Genomic DNA, 27,554 nt, shown 5'->3' with positions numbered 1-27,554 from the left:
CGCTAACTTTTGACAAAAAATAAAATCTTCTATGAACTCATCATACACCTAACAGAATACCTTGGGGTGTCTTCTTTCTAAAATGGGGTCACTTGTGGGGTTCCTATACTGCCCTGGCATTTTACGGGCCCAAAACTGTGAGTAGTCTGGAAACCAAATTTCTCAAAATGACTGTTCAGGGGTATAAGCATCTGCAAATTTTGATGACAGGTGGTCTATGAGGGGGCAAATTTTGTGGAACCTTTCATAAGCAGGGTGGCCTCTTAGATGACAGGATGTTTTGGGCCTGATCTGATGGATAGGAGTGCTAGGGGGGTGACAGGAGGTGATTGATGGGTGTCTCAGGGGGCGGTTAGAGGGGAAAATAGATGCAATCAATGCACTGGGGAGGTGATCGGAAGGGGGTCTGAGGGGGATCTGAGGGTTTGGCCGAGTGATCAGGAGCCCACACAGGGCAAATTAGGGCCTGATCTGATGGGTAGGTGTGCTAGGGGGTGACAGGAGGTGATTGATGGGTTTCTCAAGGTGTGATTAGAGGGGGGAAATAGATGCAAGCAATGCACTAGCGAGGTGATCAGGGCTGGGGTCTGAGGACGTTCTGAGGTGTGGGCGGGTGATTGGGTGCCCGCAAGGGGCAGATTAGGGTCTAATCTGATGGGTAACCGTGACAGGTGGTGATAGGGGGTGATTGATGGGTAATTAGTGGGTGTTTAGAGGAGAGAAGAGATGTAAACACTGCACTTGGGAGGTGATCTGATGTCGGATCTGCGGGCGATCTATTGGTGTGGGTGGGTGATCAGATTGCCCGCAAGGGGCAGGTTAGGGGCTGATTGATGGGTGGCAGTGACAGGGGGTGATTGATGGGTGGCAGTGACAGGGGGTGATTGATGGGTGGCAGTGACAGGGGGTGATTGATAGGTGATTGACAGGTGATCAGTGGGTTATTACAGGGAATAACAGATGTAAATATTGCACTGGCGAATTGATAAGGGGGGGGTCTGAGGGCAATCTGAGCATGTGGGCGGGTGATTGGGTGCCCGCAAGGGGCAGATTAGGGTCTAATCTGATGGGTAACAGTGACAGGTGGTGATAGGGGGTGATTGATGGGTAATTAGTGGGTGTTTAGAGGAGAGAAGAGATGTATACACTGCACTTGGGAGGTGATCTGATGTCGGATCTGCGGGCGATCTATTGGTGTGGGTGGGTGATCAGATTGCCCGCAAGGGGCAGGTTAGGGGCTGATTGATGGGTGGCAGTGACAGGGGGTGATTGATGGGTGGCAGTGACAGGGGGTGATTGATAGGTGATTGACAGGTGATCAGTGGGTTATTACAGGGAATAACAGATGTAAATATTGCACTGGCGAATTGATAAGGGGGGGTCTGAGGGCAATCTGAGCGTGTGGGCGGGTTATTGGGTGCCCGCAAGGGGTAGATTAGGGTCTAATCTGATGGGTAACAGTGACAGGTGGTGATAGGGGGTGATTGATGGGTGATTGATGGGTAATTAGTGGGTGTTTAGAGGAGAGAATAGATGTAAACAATGGATTTGGGAGGTGATCTGATGTCGGATCTGCGGGCGATCTATTGGTGTGGGGGGGGTGATCAGATTGCCCGCAAGGGGCAGGTTAGGGGCTGATTGATGGGTGGCAGTGACAGGGGGTGATTGACGGGTGATTGACAGGTGATTGACAGGTGATTGACAGGTGATCAGGGGGGATAGATGCATATAGTACACGGGGGGGGGGGGGTCTGGGGGGGGGGGGGTCTGGGGAGAATCTGAGGGGTGGGGGGTGATCAGGAGGGGGCAGTGGGCAGGGGGGGGATAAAAAAAAAAATAGCGTTGACAGATAGTGACAGGGAGTGATTGATGGGTGATTAGGGGGGTGACTGGGTGCAAACAGTGGTCTGGGGGGTGGGCAGGGGGGGTCTGAGGGGTGCTGTGGGCGATCAGGGGGCAGGGGGGGGGAAATCAGTGTGCTTGGGTGCAGACTAGGGTGGCTGCAGCCTGCCCTGGTGGTCCCTCGGACACTGGGACCACCAGGGCAGGAGGCAGCCAGTATAATAGGCTTTGTATACATTACAAAGCCTATTATACATATGTGCAGCGGCGATCCGGGTGGTAGTAACCCGCCGGCGCTTCCGAACGGCCGGCGGGTTACTACGAGCGGTGGGCGGAGCCAGTCCCCGGCGGCTGATCGCGTCACGAATGACGCGATCGCCGCATAGCCACTCCCGCAGCCGCCCCCGCCGATGGGCGTATTGCGGTCGTTTGGGCCCGGACTTTGCCGCCGCCCATCGGCTGGGGGCGGTCCTCAAGTGGTTAAGATGAAGGATATCATACCTCTCCACGCCTTATGTACTAAATGCTGATATTACCTCTTCTTACCTCCTATCAGGGAAAATACTCAATGATCTAAATAATTACAGTATTAATGGTCCAAAACATTACTCTGACTGAGGCTCTGGGCTTTGGATTTTGCACTGGATATTTGCCTGATGAAGCTGGAAGAGGAACCTAGTCCTGAGTTGCATTTTGCATTCTATGAGAATTGCTTTTTGGAACAGTAAATCTATAATTATTTCATTATTGAGTGTTTTCATTGGCAAGGGGTAATTTCACATCTTTGTGCTCACTGTTACACTGTTTACACTGTTTTTAAATATTGTATTTCATTTTCATGTCTCTGATGACTATCTTATATGGTCGTGTGCAGGTGATTCCACAGAGGCTGCAGTTAGCCTATTCACCACAAGATGGCAATCTCACCTCTCCTAGGTGGAGCGCACGGAAAGGAAAGAAAATAAACCATAGATAGGAAGTGATGTAACAGCAGAGAAATTGCAGGAAGTGGAGGGGAGATATTGCTGGAAGAGGTAATTGTGTGATTCTTACTATATATATTGAGCAGAGCAGAGGTCGGGGTGGACATACTTTGTTACAGAAGAGGTCATAATACACCTGCCACTATCCTAATCATCCACCTTGAAGTAAATGCCATGCAAGAGACTTATATCACTGCTGTGACTTGTTTGTCAGTTACTAGTGGCCCCCCTACGTGTGCCATAGATTATGACTGGCAACTCGCCTTCCTAGTAATAATTCATTCACATCACAGGGAGAAGACAGCATGCCTACCCAGTATAGCCATGTGTCCCCCCCCCCCCCCCGCATTGCCATTATTCTCCAGTATGTAAAGTCCCCCACTCAGTAATACCATTTATTACTGTATATTTCCCAGTATAGCCATGTCCTCCCTGTGTCCCTCAGCATTGCTATTATCCTCCAGTATATAAAGTCCCCCACCCCAGTAATGCCATTCCTTCCCAGTATAGCAATGTCCACACTAGTATTGCTTCCCTTCCCCACCTCCTTGCAGAGTAGTAAAAGGAAGCATTTACATTGCTTTATAGCTAGCTGTCACTGTGTGCTCCAGTCCTCTGCTTCCATTAGCCTCTCTGCCTCTCCTCTCCTCATATCCTCATCCATCTACCACCACCAGCACTGCTGTAACATCACAGGAATGGTAACAGTGGAAGGTGGGTGTGAGGAGAGGAGGCGGAGGGAGGGCAGCACGCTGTGAGTATAGTGCACAGGTAGCTGTAAACAGGGCCGGTGTAGTGAAATTTTTTGCAACTTTATCAGATTTTGCAACCGGTTGCACTTATTTATAGGTATAGCTATCAGAAAATGCAACCCAACCAAACCCTATTCTCACACAGAACCCTCCCCTCTTGCTCAACTAATAACCCCCCTGGAGGGAAGAATCCCCCCTCTTGCTCAACTAATAACCCTCCTGGAGGGAAGAATCCCCCCTCTTGCTCAACTAACACCCCTCCCCCCCGAAGGGAAGAATCCCCCCTTCTTGCTTAACTAATAACCCCCTGGAGGGAACAACCCCCCCCCTTCTTGCTCAACTAATAACCCCCCCCCCCCCCCGGTGGGTACAATCCCCCCTTCTTGCTCAACTAATAACTCCCCTGGAGGGAACAACCCCCCCTTCTTGCTCAACTAATACCCCCCCCCCCCTTGGAGGGTACAATCCCCCCTTCTTGCTCAACTAATAACTCCCCTGGAGGGAACAATCCCCCTTCTAGCTCAATGGGATCCGTGGTTGCAAAGAATTACAGGCATGTTAACAGAGAGAAGCCACGCCTACGCAGTTATACACTGTCCTCTATGGCAAGTTGCAAAATATAATGGGTTGCAAAGACTTTCATTACACCGGCTCTCTCATGAAGCAAGGTGAAACATTTGCATCAGGTGCAGAGATTACAGGGGCAGCATGTTTGTACTGTGTTTACACTAACAGCATACAGTCAGAGTAGGAGGAGAGCAAGGTGAAGAGGTAATCTTTGGGGAAAAGCAGCTTGTTGTGCTGTGTGAGAAGTCTGACAGTGATTGGGGAGGCAGGAGAGCAGTAGTTTTTCATTTGACTTGCACAGCTGAAGAGAAGAGGTGGCACTGCTGCCCTGACTGAGGAGCAAAGGAGTGGCTGAGAGTTAGCAGTCTGTTTGTCACAAACTCACAGCCAGCCAGCGTGCTATTGTGTTGAGCTGCAACATGTCATGTGAGAACATTAAATGAAGCAGAGTAAACTGTCGAATACTGTGCGATCATTCCAAATTGGAGAGGGGGCGGGTCTTCACAAGTTTGGTTCAGGCAGCAAAAAGTCTAGAACTGGCCCTGGCTATAAACCACCTTTTTATGCTTTCCTGTGATACTCTGCAAGGCCCTACCACCCACAAGTGACAGCAATGGGGTGAGGGGGGAACCTGTATTGGTAGTTTCACCACTGACAACTATACAGTCAAGATTATCCTCCCCTTATTATCTATCAAAAGGCAGCAGCATCCTGTATAGATCACATGATCACATCACTGAGGATGGATGAGGACCAGAGTCACATGACCGAGTGGATATTCAACCTCACCCTGGAGATCATCTGTCTGCTGACTGGAGAGGTGAGGAGGATTCTGGGAGGCCACATGATATCACTCTTTTCTTTAATAATAAAACACAGACCTGACTGGAGAGGTGAGGAGGATTCTGGGAGGTCACATGCACTAACTTCTGGGCGCACAGCCCTGAGGACGCACCTGTGGACCCCCTACCTCGAGTGCTCCCCTTGCCTGGCCAATGCAGAGTTACGAGTGGAGCTTGTAGTGCTCCTCACCTCTGTCTCCCTCTTACATCGTCTCTTGTTATTTTCATCACTGGAGGAAGGCAAGAGGAGATGCTGTGAGCCTGACACAGCTGAGTTCCCGGTGTGGTGAGGTGAGTAGGCAGCACTACAGGCTCTGCTCACAACTCTGCATGTTGGGGTTGGCTAAAACTGGGGGTGCATCTAGCTACCTATCCTGGGGGGCAGAATTGGCAGGGTGAGATTTGAAATCCCTGCCTCTAGTGCTAGGGAACCTGCACTTAACTGACTGGAGAGGTGTGGAGGATTCTGGGAGATCATGTTACATTACTGTTGGTCTATTTGTACAGAGTTTTCCTCCAGTGAAGTCTGGTGATTATGTGACCATCACTGTTTCCCCACCTCACTCCCTGATATCTGTGAGACACAACAAGCAGAAGATTCTAAAAGTCACCAGGAAGATGACAGAGCTGCTGACAGGAGAGGTGAGCAGTGCTGAGAATTATGGGACATACTCCAGTAACAGCAAGAGATATGTGTTGGAGGTGACTGTATCATTGTGTGTGCCAAGTTCCTATAAGGTGTCAGGATGTCTCTTTCTCCATGCAGGAGTGGCAGTATTTAGAAGAACACAAGGACCTATACAAGGACCCCATGATGGAGAATCAGCCGCCCCTCACATCACCAGGTAAGAGGAGACTTTAATTTCTTGTGAAGAAGAGAGCAGTATGGAAGGTCCACCTAGATCCCCTCCCCATCATCTGATAAACACATAGAGATAATGTACTCAGTCCGTGTGTGTTTCCTACAGATGTATCCAGTAACGGTAACCGACCAGAGACATGTACAGGTCCTATTTATTCCCAGGATTGTCCAGAAGAAGATCCCACTATACTCCACCATTATCAGGTAGGTGGGGCTGAGGGTCACCTAAAACTCCAAACTACATGACATTGAGGTTGATTCACTATTGATAATGTGCCGACACAGTGTGAGTAAACTCCTCTTAGGTGCGCTGATAAACCTATGGGCATGCTACATGCACTAGTGGCAGCGTAGCGTGCGTTACTTAGCAACAGCCGATCCTTTCACTTGCCATGTGGTAGTGATGTGTTGCTACCATGATACTTCAGTACCATGGCGGCTACTACGGTAGTGATACGTTACTACCGCGCAGCAGGTGGAAGAGTCATTCGTTCCAAAGCAACGCACGCTACGCTGCCACTAGCACCAATAGCTTGCCCTGAGGTTTCATTAAGTTCCACTAATTTATTAGCTTGTGTAAGAAGAGCTTACTCGCGTTGTATCGGCACATTTTCAATAGTGAGTCAACCTCATTGTTTCCTCCTGCGTATGGTGTTATCTGTGTTCACAGTTTACATTATCTCTCACTTTGTGCACTTAGGGTGGAGAACTTATTCATGGAAGTGCTGTGGTTAAAGAGGAAGAAGAAGAGACATATGTGAGGAGTGACCAGCAGTCTATGGAGGAGGGTAAAATGATGAGGACAAGTAAAGAGGAAGAAGAGACGTATGTGAGGAGCCATCAGCAGTCTATGGAGGAGGGTGACATGATGAGGACAAGTAAAGAGGAAGAAGAGACATATGTGAGGAGTGATCAGCAGTCTATGGAGGAGGGTGACATGATGAGGACAAGTAAAGAGGAAGAAGAGATATATGTGAGGAGTGACCAGCAGTCTATGGAGGAGGGTGACATGATGAGGACAAGTAAAGAGGAAGAAGAAGAAACATATGTGAGGAGTGATCAGCAGTCTATGGTGGAGGGTGACATGATGAGGACAAGTAAAGAGGAAGAAGAAGAGACATATGTGAGGAGTGATCAGCAGTCTATGGAGGAGGGTGACATGATGAGGACAAGTAAAGAGGAAGAAGAAGAGACATATGTGAGGAGTGATCAGCAGTCTATGAAGGAGGGTGACATGATGAGGACAATTAAAGAGGAAGAAGAAGAGACATATGTGAGGAGTGATCAGCAGTCTATAGAGGAGGGTGACATGATGCGGACAATTAAAGAGGAAGAAGAAGAGACATATGTGAGGAGTGATCAGCAGTCTATAGAGGAGGGTGACATGATGAGGACAATTAAAGAGGAAGAAAAAGAGACATATGTGAGGAATGATCAGCAGTCTTTAGAGGAGGGTGACATGATGAGGAGTGATAAGCAGTCTATGGAGGAGGTTGACATGATGGGGACAATTAAAGAGGAAGAAGAAAAGACGTATGTGAGGAGTGATCAGCAGTTTACGGAGGAGGGTGATCTGATGGTGATTAAAGTGGAAGATGAAAAGACGTACATAAGGAGTGATCAGCAGTCTCTGGAGGAGGATGACATGATGAGGACAAGTAAAGAGGACACTGTTACAGAGGGCAGTACAGGTGAGTAATCAGCAGTAAATATAGAATAAAGTGTATCTGTATTGCTCTTATGACTGTCACTGCTCACAGACTGGCCTTATTAGGGGTTATGCTATGTGCTCATGTTAGATTTTTGCCATCTATAGTTATTATTCATGATAGTATTTGGTGACAGCTTGCTAATAGTAGCAGTACAGACACCCTGAGGAAGAGAAAGGTCTCTATTTTCTCACACAGGACTGCCCTCTTTTCCTCTGAGACTTTAGCAGGGGCCTTTTGCTAGTGTCAGCAGCGCTGATTGAACTAATAAAGTGTTACATTTCTGCTAATTTAGTTACAGCACTGATGCCCATATGTCATTGTTCAGCCATTCCACAACCTTAGTGCAGTCACAGGTTGCCTAGCACCTAAGTACATTGTCTACGTCTCAGCTGTTTTTGTACGTCTGACACTGCTCAGATGCATGGCCTTAGACCCAGAGGCGGAGTATTGTGATGTCAGCTACCTGTGAGTACGCAGCACTAGGTTTAAACATCTGCAAGTATTGCTGTACAGCTATACAGCCTCAGAAGAAGTGGCTGCCACCCTGAAACTACTGTCAGGCTTTAGTGCCCTGCACACAGTGCCTGACTCCTCCCATCACCTCGGTGTGTCATGCTTGCTTTAGTGTCCTGCACCCACTGCCTGACTCCTCATCACCTCAGTATGTCAGGCTTGCGTTACTGCCCTGCACCCACTGCCTGACTCCTCTCATCACCTCGGTATGTCAGGCTTGCTTTAGTGCCTTGCTCACACTGCCTGACTCCTCCCATCACCTCAGTATGTCAGGATTGCTTTAGTGCCCTGCACCCACTGCCTGACTCCTCCCATCCCCTGGGTATGTCAGGCTAGCTTTAGTGCCCTGTCCCCACTGCCTGACTCCTCCCATCACCTCGGTGTGTCAGGCTTGCTTTAGTGCCCTGCACCCACTGCCTGACTCCTCCCATCACCTCGGTGTGTCAGGCTTGCTTTAGTGCCCTGCACCCACTGCCTGGTTCCTCCCATCACCTCGGTATGTCAGGTTTGCTTTAGTGCCTTGCACCCACTGCCTGACTCCTCCCATCACCTCGGTGTGTCAGGCTTGCTTTAGTGCCCTGCACCCACTGCCTGGCTCCTCCCATCACCTCGGTATGTCAGGCTAGCTTTAGTGCCCTGTCCCCACTGCCTGACTCCTCCCATAACCCCAGTATGTCAGGCTTGCTTTAGTGCCCTGCACCCACTGCCTGACTCCTCCCATCACCTCGGTGTGTCAGGCTTGCTTTAGTGCCCTGCACCCACTGCCTGGCTCCTCCCATCACCTCGGTATGTCAGGCTAGCTTTAGTGCCCTGTCCCCACTGCCTGACTCCTCCCATAACCCCAGTATGTCAGGCTTGCTTTAGTGCCCAGCACCCACAGCCTGACTCCTCCCATCACCTCGGTGTGGTAGGCTTGCTTTAGTGCCCTGCACCCACTGCCTGACTCCTCCCATCACCTCAGCATGTCAGGGTTGCTTTAGTGCTCTGCACCCATTGCCTGACTCTTCCCATCACCTCAGTATGTTAGTCTTGCTTTAGTGCCCTGCACCCACTGCCTGACTCCTCCCATCACCTCAATATGTCAGGCTTGCTTTAGTGCCCTGCCCCCACTGCCTGACTCCTCCCATCACCTGGGTGTGCCAGGCTTGCTTTAGTGCTCTGCACCCACTGGCTGACTCCTCTTATCACCTCAGTATGTCAGGCTTGCTATAGTGCCCTGCACCCACTGCCTGACTCCTCCCATCACCTTGGCATGTCAGGCTTGCTTTAGTGCCCTGCCCCCACTGCCTGACTCCTCCTATCACCTCGGTATGTCAGGCTTGCTTTAGTGTCCTGCACCCACTGCCTGACTCCTCCCATCACCTTAGCATGTCAGGCTTTGCCCTCACATCTCAAAGCAACAGATTTGACATCAGCAGTGCTAGGTGTTTTTTTTATTTCTTTCTGTAGCTATGGCGGATCATGGACTCATCTGAAAAGCACTTGTTCCTGGCCAAGAGTTTATAATTGCTCTGGTAACCGGCCACTGGGGTGGAGGAGGAAGCAGGAAGGGTCGGTACTCACTAAGCCTGCAACTGCCAAATTAACATGTCAGCAGATCCTGTGCTAAGCAAATTTTGACTAGTGATGTCTGGCAGTTCACAGCAAACATTTGCTGTTCGTATTTACTGCAAACTTTATGCGAAGTTTGCATTCTCCCCATACTTTACTATGTAGCCTTATTTTAACCCTTCACCCTTAAAGTGGACCTCACCTCACTTGCACAGGACAGAAAGAAAACATAGAGAAATGCACCCTGTATGTATTTAGAGAGTTTAGCCAGTTTAATTCCCCCTCGTTTGTGTCTATTTACAAGTTGTAATTTGATCTCTCCCTTGTGTCACATGACCATACTCTTTCCATTTCTGAATGATCACTTGAACAGTGCTCCGTGGGATGTTCAAGGCTTTGGAAATCTTTTTGTAGCCTAAGCCTGCTTTAACTTTCTCAATAACTTTATCCCTGACCTGTCTGGTGTGTTCTTTGGACTTCATGGTGTTGTTGCTCCCAATATTCTCTAAGACAACCTCTGAGGCCGTCACAGAGCAGCTGTATTTGTACTGACATTAGATTACACACAGTTGCACTCTATTTAGTCATTAGCACTCATCAGGCAACGTCTATGGGCAAGTGACTAAACTCAGACCAAAGGGGGCTGAATGATTACGCACACCCCACTTTGCAGTTATTTATTTGTAAAAAATGTTTGGAATCATGTATGATTTTCGTTCCAATTCTCACGTGTACACCACTTTGTATTGGTCTTTCACGTGGAATTCCAATAAAATGTATTCATGTTTGTGGCAGTAATATGACAAAATGTGGAAAACTTCAAGGGGGCCGAATACTTTTGCAAACCACTGTATTTTGTGACTGCAGTGTACTTTAAATATAAGGCAGGTATATGTCAAGCCCTCCCTTGGTACGCATATCTACACCCCATAAAACGTCACTTTACCTCACAGGAGCAAGATATGCGTTCACTGTCTCAAATCAATGCTGCTCAGCGGGTGCTGTGAACATGCACGCTTATGCTTGTCAGCTGCAACAGTAGCATTTATTTGAGCAAGGGAACATGTGATCCCTGCGCCAATGAATGCCTGTTGTTTGTGAATAGTAACTGTTACATCCAGTAACGGTAATCATTCTCCGCTTAGGGCTGTTTCATACTGAAAATCATTGAAACGTCTCAATCTTTAAATGCTTAGCGATTGTGATTTTTCAACAAAATCCCAGAAAAAAAATCACAATAGTTTGGTGATTGCAGTTTTTCTGCAATTGTGTTTGCAATTTTTGATCAGCTATCAAGAATTGCAACAGGATTGTTTCTAATATGCTGCAGCGCTTTTATGATTGCAGCTCGATTGCAATGCTGCAGTGTGAAAGCTCCGTAAGCTATCGGCAAACGCGCAGCACAATAACTCCCCCAGTGTGAAACAGCCCTTACCGCAACTTGACTTGAGACCCATGTTCTCTTTTCTTACCCCTACCCATGCAAAGACGCCTGTCTCACATCATTGTACCCTCACCACGATCACGCAGATTTGTATGCGCACTTGCATGATCGGCTGTCATAGGCTTCTGCCTATGAGAGCCGATCGCTCTCTTGTCCCCCAAGGAGACAGCCGTGTCACACTGCTGATCGCAGCGCTGTACTAACAGAAAAGACGGCGTCTAACAGTGATTGCCGCTCGGAGACTGAAGGCGGGGCGGAGCTCCGCCCCTTGAGCAGGAGATGCGTGCGCAGTTTGCACGTGGGGCGGTCTTTAAGTGGTTAATGTGTGCTTAAACCACCAAAGGTCTCCAGCATTTGCTGGCAGTCTATGATAATCACAGGTGCTTTGCGATTTCATGCGGGGGAGGGAGGGGGGGTACAGTTTTTCAGCGCTTCAGAATCACGCTTGAGAATTCTCATATTTTGGAACAAATGCAAGTGTCACTACTGAAAAGCATTGCATGTGGTTCCAGCTCTTGTTGAATATGTTCATAGGATCCCTTGTGCTGGAACAGCTGTGCAAATAAAGAACGTGAAATGAAAAATTGGAAGAGATTAACTCAATCCAACAGTAAAGAAAAATGTCATTTTAAACAATATGAACACATTTGGGGAAGTTTCAGCAAAGCTTACATGAGCTGGTAGCTCAGAAAACACCCCCTTTTGAATAGCCCTGGTTGTTAGCATTGCATATTGGTGATATTTGTGGCCTTTTTCTGAAGTCCAGACTTTTCTGGGGCTATGCAAACAAAGAATGGCTTCAAAATACTTTGTGCAAAAACTTGACAAACTGAACCAAAAGCAATAAAATTGTTATTTTCTTATGTTCTCTACTGTGAACTGTTACACACTCTTACAGGAGTTAGTTGTGCAGAAACAGGAGTGCTGACATGTTTGTATCATAAAAACCAGTCTGTTGTTGCCAGTGCTTTATTTTTTATTTTTTTTTGTAAGTTGCTCAAAATAACAAACAAAGCCAAAATAAAACATATCCACCTGGCTCCTGCCTATCTCACTCAGTGGCACTATCTACAGGATCTTCTCAAAAAATTAGCATATTGTAATAAAGTTCATTATTTTCTGTAATGTACTGATAAACATTAGACTTTCATATATTTTAGATTCAAATACACACAACTGAAGTAGTTCAAGCCTTTTATTGTTTTAATATTGATGATTTTGGCATACAGCTCATGAAAACCCAAAATTCCTATCTCAAAAAATTAGCATATTTCATCCGACCAATAAAAGAAAAGTGTTTTTAAAACAAGAAAAAGTCAACCTTCAAATAATTATGTTCAGTTATGCACTCAATACTTGGTCGGGAATCCTTTTGCAGAAATGACTGCTTCAATGCGGCGTGGCATGGAGGCAATCAGCCTGTGGCACTGCTCAGGTGTTATGGAGGCCCAGGATGCTTCGATAGCAGCCTTAAGCTCATCCAGAGTGTTGGGTCTTGCGTCTCTCAACTTTCTCTTCACAATATCCCACAGATTCTCTATGGGGTTCAGGTCAGGAGAGTTGGCAGGCCAATTGAGCACAGTAATACCATGGTCAGTAAACCATTTACCAGTGGTTTTGGCACTCTGAGCAGGTGTCAGGTCGTGCTGAAAAATAAAATCTTCATCTCCATAAAGCTTTTCAGCAGATGGAAGCATGAAGTGCTCCAAAATCTCCTGATAGCTTGCTACATTGACCCTGCCCTTGATAAAACACAGTGGACCAACACCAGCAGCTGACATGGCACCCCAGACCATCACTGACTGTGGGTACTTGACACTGGACTTCAGGCATTTTGGCATTTCCCTCTCCCCAGTCTTCCTCCAGACTCTGGCACCTTGATTTCCGAATGACATGTAAAAGTTGCTTTCATCCGAAAAAAGTACTTTGGACCACTGAGCAACAGTCCAGTGCTGCTTCTCTGTAGCCCAGATCAGGCGCTTCTGCCGCTGTTTCTGGTTCAAAAGTGGGTTCATGCTTCCATCTGCTGGGAAGTTTCAGCAAAGCTACATGAGCTGGTAGCTCAGAAAACACCCACTTTTGAATAGCCCTGGTTGTTAGCATTGCATATTGGTGATATTTGTGGCCTTTTTGTAATGTCCAGACAATAACAATTTTATTTATTTCGGTTCAGTTTGTCAAGTGTTTGCACAAAGTAGTTTAGAGCCATTCTTTGTTTGCATAGCCTCATAAGACTGGGGCTATGCAAACAAAGAATGGCTATAAACTACTCTGTGCAAAAACTCGACAAATTGAACCAAAAGCAATAAAATAGTTATTTTCTTATATTCTCTACTGTGAACTGTTACACACTCTTACAGGAGTTAGTCGTGCAGACACAGTTAGAATGCTGACCCATTTGTATCATAAAAACCAGTTTGTTGCCAATGCTTTATTTGTAAGTTGCTGAAAATAACAAACAAAACCAAAAGAAAACATATCCGTCTGGCTCCTGCCTATCTCACTCAGTGGCACTATCTATATTAGTAACACAAAACACAATAAACAGTCAGTGGAAAAATAGAGCAACTTACAATTCAGCAGATTTGCAGGGAATTTGCAATCACTCCCTTGCAGCTTTCAGACAGACTGCACATAGAGCTCACACAGACAGGTAAAACCTGGAATGACTCCAGGTGGTCAGGGAACCCACCCAGCTCTTTCCTGACCAGCTCCAGGACCCTTAACTGGCTTTCCAACAAAGCTTCAGGAGAAAAATACAAAAACCCAAACACTCCTGCAGCCTTTTAACACATGAAGTGCTGGAATGCTGGTGCAATGTATACACCATCCAGCACATTCTCTGCTAAACATTGTGACACCCTGTCAAAAACCCGAGCGGTTCTTGCCTTTTTCATGATTGCTAACTCAGTAAAGGACCAGCCCTTAAAGCGTTGCTATCATATAAATCCAGCATAGTGGGGTCTGAACCCTCTATAACAGTAATTATATATTGACGGTATACCTTGCAGTGAATCAGAGCACTCAGTATATGATTTTATGTAAAAAAAATTGTATTTGCTTGTCATACAGCTTATATACAAAATATGAACAGTTCCAAGTAGTGTTTCCTTCTAACAGTATTCCATTTCATCAAGGCTTTATAGCCAAGCAATCATCAATCTTCTAAGCACATTCAAAAAAGAATATAACAGTTGTGTTATGTAGAATAAGATCAAAAATAGTCTCATCTGTATCAATAGCTGTGTATATAGTAACTGTGTAAAACTTGTAGTAATCTTCTTCAAGAAATGGCATAAAAATAGCTTCTAAAAAAACTTCTTGCTAACATCTTAAAGGATACCACAACTGAAATGTGACATAATGAGATAGACATGTGCATGTACAGTGCCTAGCACACAGATAACTATGCTGTGTTCCTTTTTTTCTTTCTCTGCCTGAAAGAGTTAAATATCAGGTATGTAAGTGGCTGACTCAGTCCTGACTCAGACAGGAAGTGACTACAGTGTGACCCTCACTGATAAGAAATTCCAACTATAAAACACTTTCCTAGCAGAAAATGGCTTCTGAGAGCAAGAAAGAGGTAAAAAGGGGAATTTCTTATCAGTGAGGGTCACACTGTAGTCATTTCCTGTCTGAGTCAGGATGAAGTCAGCCACTTACATACATGATATTTAACGCTTTCAGGCAGAGAAAGAAAAAAAGGAACACAGCATAGTTATCTGTGTGCTAGGCACTGTACATACACATGTCTATCTCATTATGTCACATTTCAGTTGGGGTATCCTTTAACAGAACTTAATGCTGAAAAATTAATAAAGTAAATCCCCAGAATATTAAGCATATTACCCCTTCTCTGTCATCTCTTCAGCATCTAGAACCACTTGTGGGAAGGTAGCTTCTGCCTCATGTGTCTTCTCAGGAGATTGTTGGGCTTCTGCAAACTATGAGCTTACAGCTCCTACCTTTATAGGGGCAGGATGCAATATGGCTGCCTAATCTGGAATTTCCCTGAATCCCAGGTTCTAATTGGCTAAAGCTTCCGTGCGTCAAACGCTATCTATGTTTTGAATACCTAAATCACAATATTATTGTATATAAATTCTTAATTACCTTATCTTGTGGGAATTTACGTAGGTTTGCAATGTTTACTCATTCTAATCAGGTCATTTCTGATGCAGTTAATTAAAAATGGACGTCACCAGCCATCTTGTCTGCTGGCTGTCCCAGACATTGAGACTAAACAATGTCATTCATGACGCATTTCTGATAAAGTGTTCTCTGTTAATTAGTTTTTGGAATGTGTCTGTACTTTCCCAGTTCAGGTTAACCCTATAACACTGTACACAGATCTGTAAGAGCCTTCAGCAATTTAAGGCTTATTGAAACATACAGGGCTTCTAATATACTCATTTAAATATAAAGCTTATTATATAATTCTTCTTAAAACAATTAATCATATAAGAAATAATTGCATATTAAATATTAATAATATAAAATCATTTTCCATATATTTGTCTTTCTTATGAAGAAATAAATATAATAATGTCCACCGGCAGAGGTCAGCATTTCATAACAAATAACAATCTATTAATAATAATTTTATAAGACTATGAAACCGCCAGGTGGCATCATTGAATCATCTTTAACTAATTGGGAAAACACCTTCTTTGTTTTATTTTCTTCATATTTTGACTTTCTATGTCTGGGAAATTTTTATCTTTTCTTGCTGGCTGTAATGGTCTTCAAACAAAGGAACATGTTGTCAACAATCTTCTAGCTTACAAGTTAAAACAATCTTATAAAAGTTTTACTTTCTCTAACTATCACTGACAGAATCCAGCAGTAAATGCAATTCAAAGTAATAGACTCTATCATATAGGGTTTAACAATAATTATTTATTTCTTTAGAAGGACTGTATTGATTATTAATGTTTATATATACATACACATATGACAGCTTTTCCTGTATAAATAAAACCGCTAGAATTCTGACAACCCTGTCACATGTACCAAAAGAAAAAAGAAAACAGAATTTAAAATAGTATGCACAGATTGTTACCTTAGCGACTCAACTTTTTAAATATGTATTCTATGTGGGTAAATTACTGTTACCGTACTTTTGCAAAAAAGGCTTGTATTTATTTATAGAGTACAACAAGAAAAAAAACCCAGAAAAAATACACCTTTATTTCCAAATAATACATTGTCCTCATACATTGTTCTAGGGACATAATTTAAATGTTGGGATAATCAGGGCAAATGGGCAAATACAATAAGTGGGGTTTATCTACAGTAGTGGATGGAAATGAAGAAATTTTATATTTCTCTAAGATGCATAGAAAATGAATGCAAAACAAAATAGAATCCACAAAAAGTCTATTTTTTTGAGAATAAATGGATAATTCCTCTACCTCGCAGCACCTATATTTAGTGTTGTGTAATATCACAATCTCTTTATTTGCACAATTGGGAAAAAGAGAGAGATAGAGGTACATTACAAGGGGCATATTAGTGATAGGAGGATACAGTGGTAATAAGAATGTGTACAGACATTACACAGATTATTGCTACAGTAGAATCTCATTATAGTAAACTCTGATATAGTAAACCTCTGGATATAGTAAACTCGGTCCTCAGGTCCCAGAAAATGCATCTGTATAAATATACAATGTATGATCAATTATGATATTGTAAACTACTTTTCCTGGTCCCTTGGAGTTTACTATAAAGGGATTCTAATATATAAGTACATAGAGGTCTGTTGTGTCTTATCAAGTTCTATAAGTTACTACTTTTCAATGTGTGGCCAATGCTTTATGTGTAGGGAGGGTTAATGAGATGCAAATAACTCTGACTTATATGCAAATATAATGCAGATTGTATGCAGCTAATCACATCTTTCAGGAAATGTATTTGATTGTCAGAATTCCAACATATATGAAATTTGCTTGCAATGCAAAGTTCTTGTCATGTGATTGGTCGCCTGTATTGAGCACAACCTTAATGACATGTCACTGACATCGCTACTTATCAGCCTCTGTCAGACTGATAAGTAGCGATGGTCAGTGGCATGTCAATAACTCTGAGATGGGACAAATGATATGCTAATTATATTCAGAGTTGCGCAGATGCTGCATCTGGCCCATTTCCAATCTGCAACATCTTTGCACCATTTTGGAATTATCAGCAGCTCACTAACCATCCCTAATGATAATTGTTCCTCCCCTCAGAATTATCTAACAGGAAGTGATGATGTTTCTCTATTTGCAGGGCGGAGTCCCGGCATCAGGAACCTCTCAGAGACTCGTCTCTCTGTATCCACAGACTGTACAACGGATGATGATGTCACTGGACAAGAGTCTTCTGCAGATATCCTGGTTACCCCAAATAATCCCCCAGACTCCCCTCACCTGTCTAACCCTGAGTGGCCTCATACCCAAAACAGCTCTCCCCCTGCTGGGGGATCTTATTGCTGTTCCATATGTGGGAAATGCTTTGTAGGGAAATCACAGCTTATCAGACATGAGAGATCTCACACTGGTGAAAAGCCCTATTCATGTGCTCAGTGTGGGAAATGTTTTTGGAGGAAGGGACACCTTGACGTACATGAGAGATCTCACACTGGTGAGAAGCCCTATTCATGTCCTGAGTGTGGGAAATGTTTTGCAGAGAAAGGAAGCCTAGTCAAACATGAGAGATCTCACACTGGTGAGAAGCCCTATTCATGTGCCGAATGTGGGAAATGTTTTGGAGAGAAAGGAAACCTTGTCAAACACCAGAGATCCCACAATGGTGAGAAGCCATATTCATGTGCTGAGTGTGGGAAATGTTTTGGTGATAAATCAAATCTTGTCTCACATAAGAGATCCCACACTGGTGAGAAGCCCTATTCATGTGCTGAGTGTGGAAAATGTTTTGTTCAGAAATCAGTCCTTACCATTCATGAGAGATCTCACACTGGTGAGAAGCCATACTCATGTGCAGAGTGTGGAAAATGTTTTGGGTACAAAGGACACCTTGTGAAACATAAGGGATCTCACACTGGAGAGAAGCCCTATTCGTGTGCTGAGTGTGGGAAATGTTTTGGACAGAAAGGAAGCCTTGTCATACATGAGAGATCTCACACTGGTGAGAAGCCCTATTCATGTGCTGAGTGTGGGAAATGTTTTGGGAGAAAAGGATACCTTGTCAAACATGAGAGATCTCACACTGGTGAGAAGCCCTATTCATGTGCTCAGTGTGGGAAATGTTTTGGGAGGAGGGAACATCTTGTCATACATGAGAGATCTCACACTGGTGAGAAGCCCTATTCATGTGCTGAGTGTGAGATATGTTTTGGAGAGAAAGGAAGCTTTGTCAAACATGAGAGATCTCACACTGGTGAAAAGCCTTATTCATGTGCTGAGTGCGGGAAATCTTTTACAGAGAAATCATTCCTTGTCAGACATGAGAGAACTCACACTGGTGAGAAGCCCTATGCATGTACTGAGTGTGGCAAATGTTTTGGGCAGAAAGGATACCTTGTGACACATAAGAGATCTCACACTGGAGAGAAGCCCTATGCATGTGCTGAGTGTGGGAAATGTTTTGGGCAGAAAGGATACCTTGCGATACATAAGAGATCTCACACTGGAGAGAAGCCCTATTCATGTGCTGAGTGTGGGAAATGTTTTGGTCAGAAAGGAAGCCTTGTCATGCATGAGAGATTACACACTGGTGAGAAGCCCTATTCGTGTGCTGAGTGTGGAAAATTTTTTGGGCAGAAAGGAAGCCTTGTCAGACATGAGAAATCTCACATTGGAGAGAAGAGAGGTCCTATTTAAGTCCTGATTCAACAGACTCACATTCAAAGAATCCAACTGTGATCTAAATTGATACACTGATACTGTAAAAGGATATATTACCTTCTATGTAGAGGCCAGCATCCCCACCAAAAAATGTATCCTTACAGTAACAACAAACCCAGGTTTACATCATGTACAGGTGATAAACTCCTCTATAAAGCTGCTAGATACAAATTGCAAAAGGGCATCAGTGAAGCAAAAAAATTTAACTTTTTGGGGACCACCTGCTGCTTGCACTCCCGACACAATCATGCACGCCCCATATGACAGCTGATATCTCCCCTCAGTGGTCAGGAGGCATCGCGATTGGCTCCTGGTCACAACCCCTACATGACATCCACAATCAGTAGATAACTGGCAGCTTGCAAATGAGCTGAATACATTCTACTGTAGATTCCCAGCATAAAGCCTGTTGGACCACCCACAGGATTTATGCTGGGAATACACAATGAGCTTTTTCAGCAGATTTACTGTCCGATCGATTTTCCGATTTCCATTCACTTCTATGAGAAATCGATCAGAAAAATAATAGTAAAATCAGATCGGACCTGTCGGAAATTATCTATCGAACCATCTATCTGCCAAAAAATCTCATGGGGCTCGATTCAGTAAACCGTGCTAAGTGTTAGCATGCCTGTGAAAAGCCCTATATCATGCCTAAAGTTAGTTTAGGCATGATAAATTCACATCTAAAGACTTTAGGCGTGATAACTAGGGTGCTAACTGGGTTAGCACCCTTTACTAAATTCACATCGCGCGCACAGTCCAGCACGCAAAACTTTGCACGCGCACCGCGAAAACGGCGCACTCGATGCGCCTATAAGGTCGCATTGGGTGCGACCTTAAAGTCGCACCATGAGACGTTAAAGTCGCACACAATGCAACCTTATAGGCGCATCAACGCACTGTTTTCGTTGCACCGCGATGCGACATTTCGCGCACACCACGCTGTGGGCACGCAAAGTTTTCAGTGTGGGACTTTGCGCGCGATGTAAATTTAGTAAGCGGTGCTGACCCAGTTAGCACCCTAGTTATCACGCCTAAAGTCTTTAGGCGTGCTAACTGGGTTAGCACCGTTTACTGAATCAAGCCCATGGTGTATTCCCAGCATTACACCTCTTTACCAACAGACAGCATTTCCTAGATCTGAGCGCTCCAGCCAGACAATGTCTCCTCCCCCCTGCTGTGCCGCAGAACACACTATCAATATGCAAATTAGAGATAAGCGAACTTTTTAAAAGTCAAAACATTTGAAAGGCTTCTGGCTCAGACACTGTGTCTGTGAAATATATTTGAAATTTTGTGCTTATCAACTAGGCCTACCACAAAATGTAATGGTGCAATTCTATAGTACATACATGTCAAACTCCAGGCTGTGGGCCAAATCTGGCCCTTAGAGCCATTAGAATTAGCCCTCTGGTGGTTTCCTCACCTTGCATTAAGCTTGGCCCACTTAGGACCACCAAAGAAGCTATATTGGAGGATAAGCACTAGATCAGCAGGGAGACCATATGGGGAGGGGGAAAGCACTAGGTACCAGGGAACTGTGTAGGAGAGGTAAGGGGGCTACTAGACACCAGGGAACTGTATAGGGGAAGAAGGGGTTGCCAATAGAAGGCAGGGAATTGTATAGGGGAGGGAGAACCACTAAACACTAGGGAACTGTATAGATGATGGTGGGGGCCACTAGACACCAGGAAACCGAATAGGGGAGGGAGGCAGGCGCTACACACCAGGAAACTGTATAGGGGATGGAGGGGGCTATAAGACTCCAGAGAACTTTATAAGGGATAGAGGTGGCCACTACACTTTGAGGTTGGCCCGTGACTTGGTCCCAGAGCTTAATTTTGGCCCACTTTGTATTTGAGTTTGACACCTCTGCTATAGTGCAAACATTGTATCTATCACAACACCAGTTATGAATGCGTGGTTCGGCTCATGCTCCGTACAAGAAAAGGTGAGACTGAAGCGCTTGATCCGATCAGCAGAAAGAATAATTGGCTGTAGATTACCTTCCCTGCAGGATCTTTACACCAGCAGGTGCAGCAAGAGAGTAACCAACATTACCTCTGACCCTCCTCACTCCATCCTCCAGCCTTTGACTTCAAGAGTGAAATACCGGTCAGTCGCTACAAAAACTTCCAGGCACAGCTTTTCCCCTTAGGAGGTAGCCATGCTTAAAGGACCATGATAGTGAAAAAATCTGACAGAACCAACAGTCTTTGGACTAGTCCATTTTCTCTTTTTTTTCTTTTTTAACCTTCCCAGCGTTCAATTTCCCCAGGATTTCTGTGCAAACAGTGATAAAATTTATTTTTAAAACTTTTTTTTTTCCTGTAACTTGCCAAAATGTGTCAAGCAAGGGTCTAGTATACAGTGCAGGAGAGTATTGATGTGTATGCATGTTTATACTGTTCACAGCATGTTTTTTTGAACGGACATTTCTGTCCATACCGCTAGGAGGGTTAAAAAACAATTTTCTGAATGGCAGTTGCAAAGTCTGAAGTGCTTTTGAAAGCAAAAAAAAACAAAAACGTAGAGAGTCCCCCATGAGGAGATGGAATTAGTCCAAAACCTGTCCGTTCTGTCAGATTTTAACTGCTTACTTTTATTCGCTGTAGTGGTCCTTGAATGCGGAATCAGGCTAGAGCTGCTAGGACCTAATAGCATTACAGCACAGAACCGAAAAGTAACGCTTCTCACCCTGTTTACTACCACTTTATCTGTATATTGTCGTTGACCTGTAATACCTACACAGTGTGTCCTTGTACTGTTTTTGTCTGTGTCCATAAAGCAACTGCCAAATCAAGTTCCTTGTAAGTGCTTACTTATTTGGCCAAATAAAATTGATTCTGATGTGCTGAGTGTGGGAAATGTTTTGTTTAGAAATCCTTATCATGAGTCATATCCAGCCTATCAAATGGCTGGATAGTGTACTGGTTAAGGGCTCTGCCTCTGACACAGGAGACCAGGGTTCGAATCTTTGCTCCTCCTGTTCTGTAAGCCTGTAAGCCAGCACCTATTCAGTAGGAGACCTTGGAAAAGACTCCCTAACACTGCTACTGCCTACAGAGCAGGCCCTAGTGGCTGCAGCTCTGGCTCTTTGAGTCCGCCAGGAGAAAAGTGCAATATAAATGTTCTGTGTTTGATATCACACTGGTGAGAAGCTCTATTCATGTGCTGAGTGTGGGAACTGTTTTGTTGGCTGCAATCTACATCCTGTCAAAGCCGCACAGCCACCAGCAGGACCTAGATTGCAAATATGTTAGTCTGGAGCAGGCTAATCATAGTGGTAATTGCGCCCAGGATGCATGTAGTGCCTTTTCTAGGTTCATGTTTGAGAAGTGATAAGTGTCCCAGTCCCACATGTGCTTTGCCAAGCAGGCCAGATTACTTCCTAACATTTGGTACTCCCAGTCCCCCTAGATCTTCTGGCACCTGTAGCCTATGAAGATGTATTCTCACTCCCTTTCCCCTCCAGAAAATGTCAGAGTGCTTTATCAGGAGCGGAGAGTCTGCATGGGGTACAGGAGTCTCCCAGAGCTTATCATTTTTATGATAGTAGCTCTACCAGAGTCCCACTGGAATGTTGGCCCATCAGCTGTATAGCACTATTGATTAGGGGGGTGAATGTAACCCATATAAGAGTGAGGGGTCTCAGTTCATTTTAAGGCCCAGATAGGTTATCTCCTTTGAATCCCAAGAGGGCTTGGTTATGGGTCTCTAATTTCTTTGAAAGGTATAAGAGTTCACTCTTCTGTTCATTAGTCGTAAACCTGATTCTTTTCCCATTTCTCTAATTGCAATCCTCCCTCTGTCCTCCGGGAGGCACTGTAACCCTGTAGTGAGACCGCCGTCTGTCATCATGACGACAGATGGCGATCTCACCCGAGAGATCCGGAGCCACGAGAACCAGAAGAAGATTGGCTGCCAGTGTCTTAATCCTGGGGGAGGTGCCTTGAAACCTCCACTGCACTTAAAGCTCTGCACAAGCCTCCCGGCAGCTACGCTGAGTCAGGCTCGGGATTACTGCTCCTGGCTTCTTTTTTCCACTCCGAGTCTGACTCGGGGATACTGTCAAGGAGGTTAATATGTAGTAAATCATTGTAAACACCAAACAATGGTGTTATATTTTGTATAACATTACAATATACCTTATCTTACCTTACTTAACAATTAAGTTCTCGGCTACCCATCTTTTTCAGAGCTGTGTGTGTTGTCTGATCCTCTCCAGCTTGGCTCTGCTGTCAGTTCTGGTTTCTTTATAAGCTTACGATTTTTAATGACTCCATTTACACCACATAAATGGCAAAGCTTTCCAGTGTTAGATCCTATCACATTCCCTTTGCTTTGTGTTACCATCACTGGAGGGCAGTGAATGGGCAAAGCTGGTAAAAAGTAATAATAGCTGTGATTAACGGCAACGATCAAAAATGTAAAAGCCATTGTTTTGCCCCAAAATATATGGTTTTTAAACCCTGCTACGAAGTGCACACTACTTGTAGTAGGTTAAAAAGAGATATAGGCAAAACTGAATAATTCAAACAATAATAGTATTTATTGTTCTATCGTTCTGTTATAAATGTAAATGTATCTTTAAGAAGGTATTTGCAGATTTATAGTTTGTGTTAGTACTTATGAGTAAGCATGCACCAACATTCTTTACTAAGCGTTGTAGTAACATCACCCAAGGAAGAGTGGACTCCGTCGATCCTCCATAGGGAAAACACCTGGCGACACAATCCAACATGTCTGTTGGTCTCAGCAGAAAAGTCCCGGAGTCCAGGTGTTTTCCCAACCCAATTATACCCCCCTAAACTATAACACACACAAGCGCATACACGGTCGCTGTCATAGGTCTGTGATCACAGTACAAACCTATGATATCCGCTTCTGTGCAATACAGCACAGCCAAGCGTGGGCACCTTGTGCACAGGCAATAGACAGTATGGTCTTCGACCTTCATGAAGTATGAAAAACATACTATGCAAAAACCGGATAAAAGCGGTTAGAACAAGATAAAGGTGGAACTGCAATGGAACAAGCATGTTATGCTGACCTAAAGTTACCTCCAGAGTAATTCTAGAGGCTCGAGGGTAACTCCAGGGCTCAATTGTAACTTTATAGATCAGATGGGATGTGAATAGTAATTGATATTAGTAAAGATTATAGCACAGGTGCCCACACTTATCAGTAATTTTATTGATATTCTACTTGCATCAATCCTGCCTTTTCTTCCAGGTGCCTTTATTACATGTACGTATGAATGGGAGTGGACATCTAAAAATTAGTTTAATTATTCAAAGTATCATTTATAAAATAGTGATGACTAGCCGACCCGCGGCGTACTATACGCCGCATAATTATTAATGCGTGAAGACTTCCTGATAGACGCCTGCCCCCAGGGCCGGTCCTAGACTTATTGCCGCCCGCCCCAGCCGTTAGTGGGGGGGCGCCGAGCTGGAGGGGGTAGTGGGCAGAAAGGGGGTATTGGGCACAGCAGTGGGGAGGGGGCTCGGACCTCTCTCTCTCACCTAGGTCCCCCCATCTGCGCTCCCCCTCAAGCTTAAATTCAGCAGCAGCCGCTGCTATTAGTAAGAGGCAGCGGGCGGGATAACTCACCTCTTCCGCGTTTCAGCGTGCGTTCCACTGTCGTCACTTCCTGCAATGCCGCACAATGTATTGTAAGTGGACGGCATTGCAGGAAGTGACGACAGTGGAACGCACGCTGGAATGCGGAAGAGGTGAGTCATCCCCGCCCACTGCCTCTTACTAATAGCAGCGGCTGCTGTTGAATTTAAGCTTGAGGGGGAGCGCAGATGGGGGGACCTAGGTGAGGGAGAATCAGAATCATTTATTTCGCCAAGCATAAGAGGTCATGCCCGGAATTGTTTTTGGCACAATACACTACAAATAGCTCAGGAAGAGTGCATAGAAAGAAAGAGTCACAACAGATTTCAGATTAACATTACATTGTAAAACACATCACATGTCACTGAGATGTCTAATAGTTAGTCTAGTGGGCTGGTCGGCTGTTCGGCTGTCCTCGCTGGCCTCGCCGCTCGTTGAAGCTTGCTTTGATGGTAGAATGTGGAGGGAGTTTAGGAGGTTGACTGCCGAGGGGAAGAACGAGTTCCTGTGTCTCATGGTTTTAGTGGAGATGGCTTGTAGCCTCCGTCCCAAGGGCAGATTGCTGAAGTAGCGGTGGCCTTGGTGTGAGGAATCATTTGCAATCCTCAATGCCCCGGCTTTTAGTCTTTTGCTGTGTAGTAGGGCAAGTGAGGGGAGGGGGTACCCAATAATCCTCTCTGCTGATCTGATGACCCTCTGTAGTTTGTCCCCTATCATTGACAGTGGCGCCAGTATACCACACCAAGATAGAAGAGCAGAGGATCGACTCAATGGTGGCGGAGTAAAAGCTGGTTAGAATTTCTTGAGTCATGCCGAACTTTCTCAGCTGGCGGAGGAAGAAGAGTCTCTGTTGGGTTTTACGTTGGGTGACAGTGATGTTGGGCTTCCAGCTGAGGTCACTGGAGATGGTAGTACCCAGAAGCCGGGCGCAGGGCACTCTGGTTACCTCATTGCCGCCAATGTAGATTGGAGGTGGGGTGGGAGCAGCCTTCCTGAAGTCGATGATTAACTCAACGGTCTTTGCGGTGTTTAGCACCAGCCTGTTCTCCTTGCTCCAGTTGCAAATTCTCTCCACCTGCTGACGGTACTCCTGGACATTATCCTTGGTGACAAGGCCAACGATGGTGGTGTCATCAGCAAACTTGATGACTTTGACAGAGTCTGCCTCAGACCTGCAGTTGTTCGTGTAGAGGGAGAACAGCAGTGGTGACAGTACGCAGCCAACCCACCTCCCCACCGCTGTGCCCAATACCCCATTTCTGCCTGCTACCCCCTTCAGCTCAACGGCCCCCAGCCATGGCTGGGGAGGGCGAAAAGTCTAGGACCGGCCCTGGGGGCAGGGCACTACTTCTTGCTTTAACGTTGAAGCACGTAGCGTATATTTTATATAGATAGATAGATAGATAGATAGATAGATAGATATAGATATATATATATGGAGAATAGGGGTATTTGATTTACGGATCAGCCACTGAGTACCAATGCTGAGAATATCCTGAATATGGCACCACCAGGGGATAGCCAAATAGTACAGCACTGGATACAGATATAATCACTTCATGTCCATAGGGGCCAGGGAGGGGGACAAACATTCAATTAAATTCCCAATTTCCACTTAGTAAGTTCAACCCAACCGCCACAATTGTACATCAATAAGTAAGCCGTGACCTAGTTGCCTTTAAAAAGGGTAATAATTTATTAGTTGTGTGACTCATCAAGGTATAAAAACAGTGTGCAAGACACAATTTAAAACCAACAGCGCTGTTGTCCACATATACGTCAGGGCGCCCACCAAACTCACCACATACTGTGACGACACACACACAGGCCAGCCTGAGGGCATAAAGGAGGGTTAGCATAGACTTTATAGGCGCCCAGGTAGAGTCACTTTGGGCGTATATTTTATATATATATATATATATATATATATATACATATATATATAGATATAGATATATATATAGATGGAGAATAGGGGTATTTGATTTACGGATCAGCCACTGAGTACCAATGCTGAGAATATCCTGAATATGGCACCACCAGGGGATAGCCAAATAGTACAGCACTGGATACAGATATAATCACTGATAGATATAAGAACCTTTATAAAGGAGACTGCTGACCCCAGAGATCCATCACCTGATGCCTGCCACAGCATGGTTCTCACGCGTTCCTTGTGTAGGTAAAGAATACATACAAACTTCATAACAGAGAAACAGCTCACTGGCACACAGGTGACAGCACTATCCACAGGTCACAAGTGGGTGTACTCAATTAGCTCTGTTCAGCCACACTGAGATATAATTTGTATGATGAGAGACAAGATTTGGGCCTTGAAGTGAGCATACAGAGACCGGCTGTGAATGGACATAGCTCCCAACTGTCCCTCTTTCGGAGGGACAGTCCCTCTTTGGTAGCCCTGTCCCTCTGTTCCTCTTTCCTCCTCATTTGTCCCTCTTTCAGGACTTTGTCCCTCTTTCTATGTAAATATATATATTCTACTAAAATATTTGTTTGACTCTAAACTTTATTCCCATTTTTTAAATTGATTTATTACTAATTTTAGAAGGTTAATATGAAGGAACATGAACCAGGATAGAAAGGACCAGTGGGTTTGAATTATAAAACACCATATTTTTCTTATGAAATCTACATGGTATGTGTGATGGGGCGTGATCAGGGGTGTGGCCGGGGCGTAGCTTAAGTGTCCCTCTTTCTCATCTCAAAAATTTGGGAGGTATGAATGGATGTTAAAGTGAACCCGAGGTGAAAATAAACTGATGAGATAAACAATTGTATCTATCCTCCTACTCCTAAAAATGACCTTTTTAGATATCCCATGGTTTCATTTTATGTTTAAACATTTACAAAGTAGATTTCATGTTGCATTGTCTCTGCTCTATGGCAGTATCTTAAATCACCCAGAGCTAAAATACATGAACAATATTTATGGTTGGAATTCCTGATCAGTGAGGGTGACACTATAATCTGACAAGACAGAAACTTGC

At 44.8% G+C, this 27,554-nt stretch overlaps 1 protein-coding gene across 5 annotated transcripts in view; it reads left to right on the top strand.

The window, feature by feature from the left end:
• The window catches only part of LOC137535296 (zinc finger protein 585A-like), a 97,718-nt gene that overhangs the window by 42,676 nt on the left and 27,488 nt on the right, over positions 1 to 27,554 (top strand). The window contains exons 1-7 of one of the 5 annotated variants that reach the window (XM_068257127.1): positions 2,857 to 2,876; positions 4,845 to 4,964; positions 5,494 to 5,628; positions 5,753 to 5,831; positions 5,955 to 6,052; positions 6,549 to 7,539; positions 17,342 to 18,830. The exons of the other annotated variants lie outside the window; for them this stretch is intronic. Of the exons in view, the coding sequence (XP_068113228.1) occupies positions 4,869 to 4,964; positions 5,494 to 5,628; positions 5,753 to 5,831; positions 5,955 to 6,052; positions 6,549 to 7,539; positions 17,342 to 18,830 (2,888 nt within the window). The 5' untranslated portion in view covers positions 2,857 to 2,876; positions 4,845 to 4,868. Of the gene's footprint in view, positions 1 to 2,856; positions 2,877 to 4,844; positions 4,965 to 5,493; positions 5,629 to 5,752; positions 5,832 to 5,954; positions 6,053 to 6,548; positions 7,540 to 17,341; positions 18,831 to 27,554 lie in introns of those variants that run through there. 5 annotated transcript variants of the gene reach the window in all.

Source organism: Hyperolius riggenbachi, chromosome 10 (assembly GCF_040937935.1).
Source record: "Hyperolius riggenbachi isolate aHypRig1 chromosome 10, aHypRig1.pri, whole genome shotgun sequence".
Lineage (NCBI taxonomy): Eukaryota > Metazoa > Chordata > Amphibia > Anura > Hyperoliidae > Hyperolius > Hyperolius riggenbachi.
The sequence above is the reverse complement of the archived record's forward strand: the minus strand, read 5'-3'. Positions and strand labels throughout refer to the sequence as shown.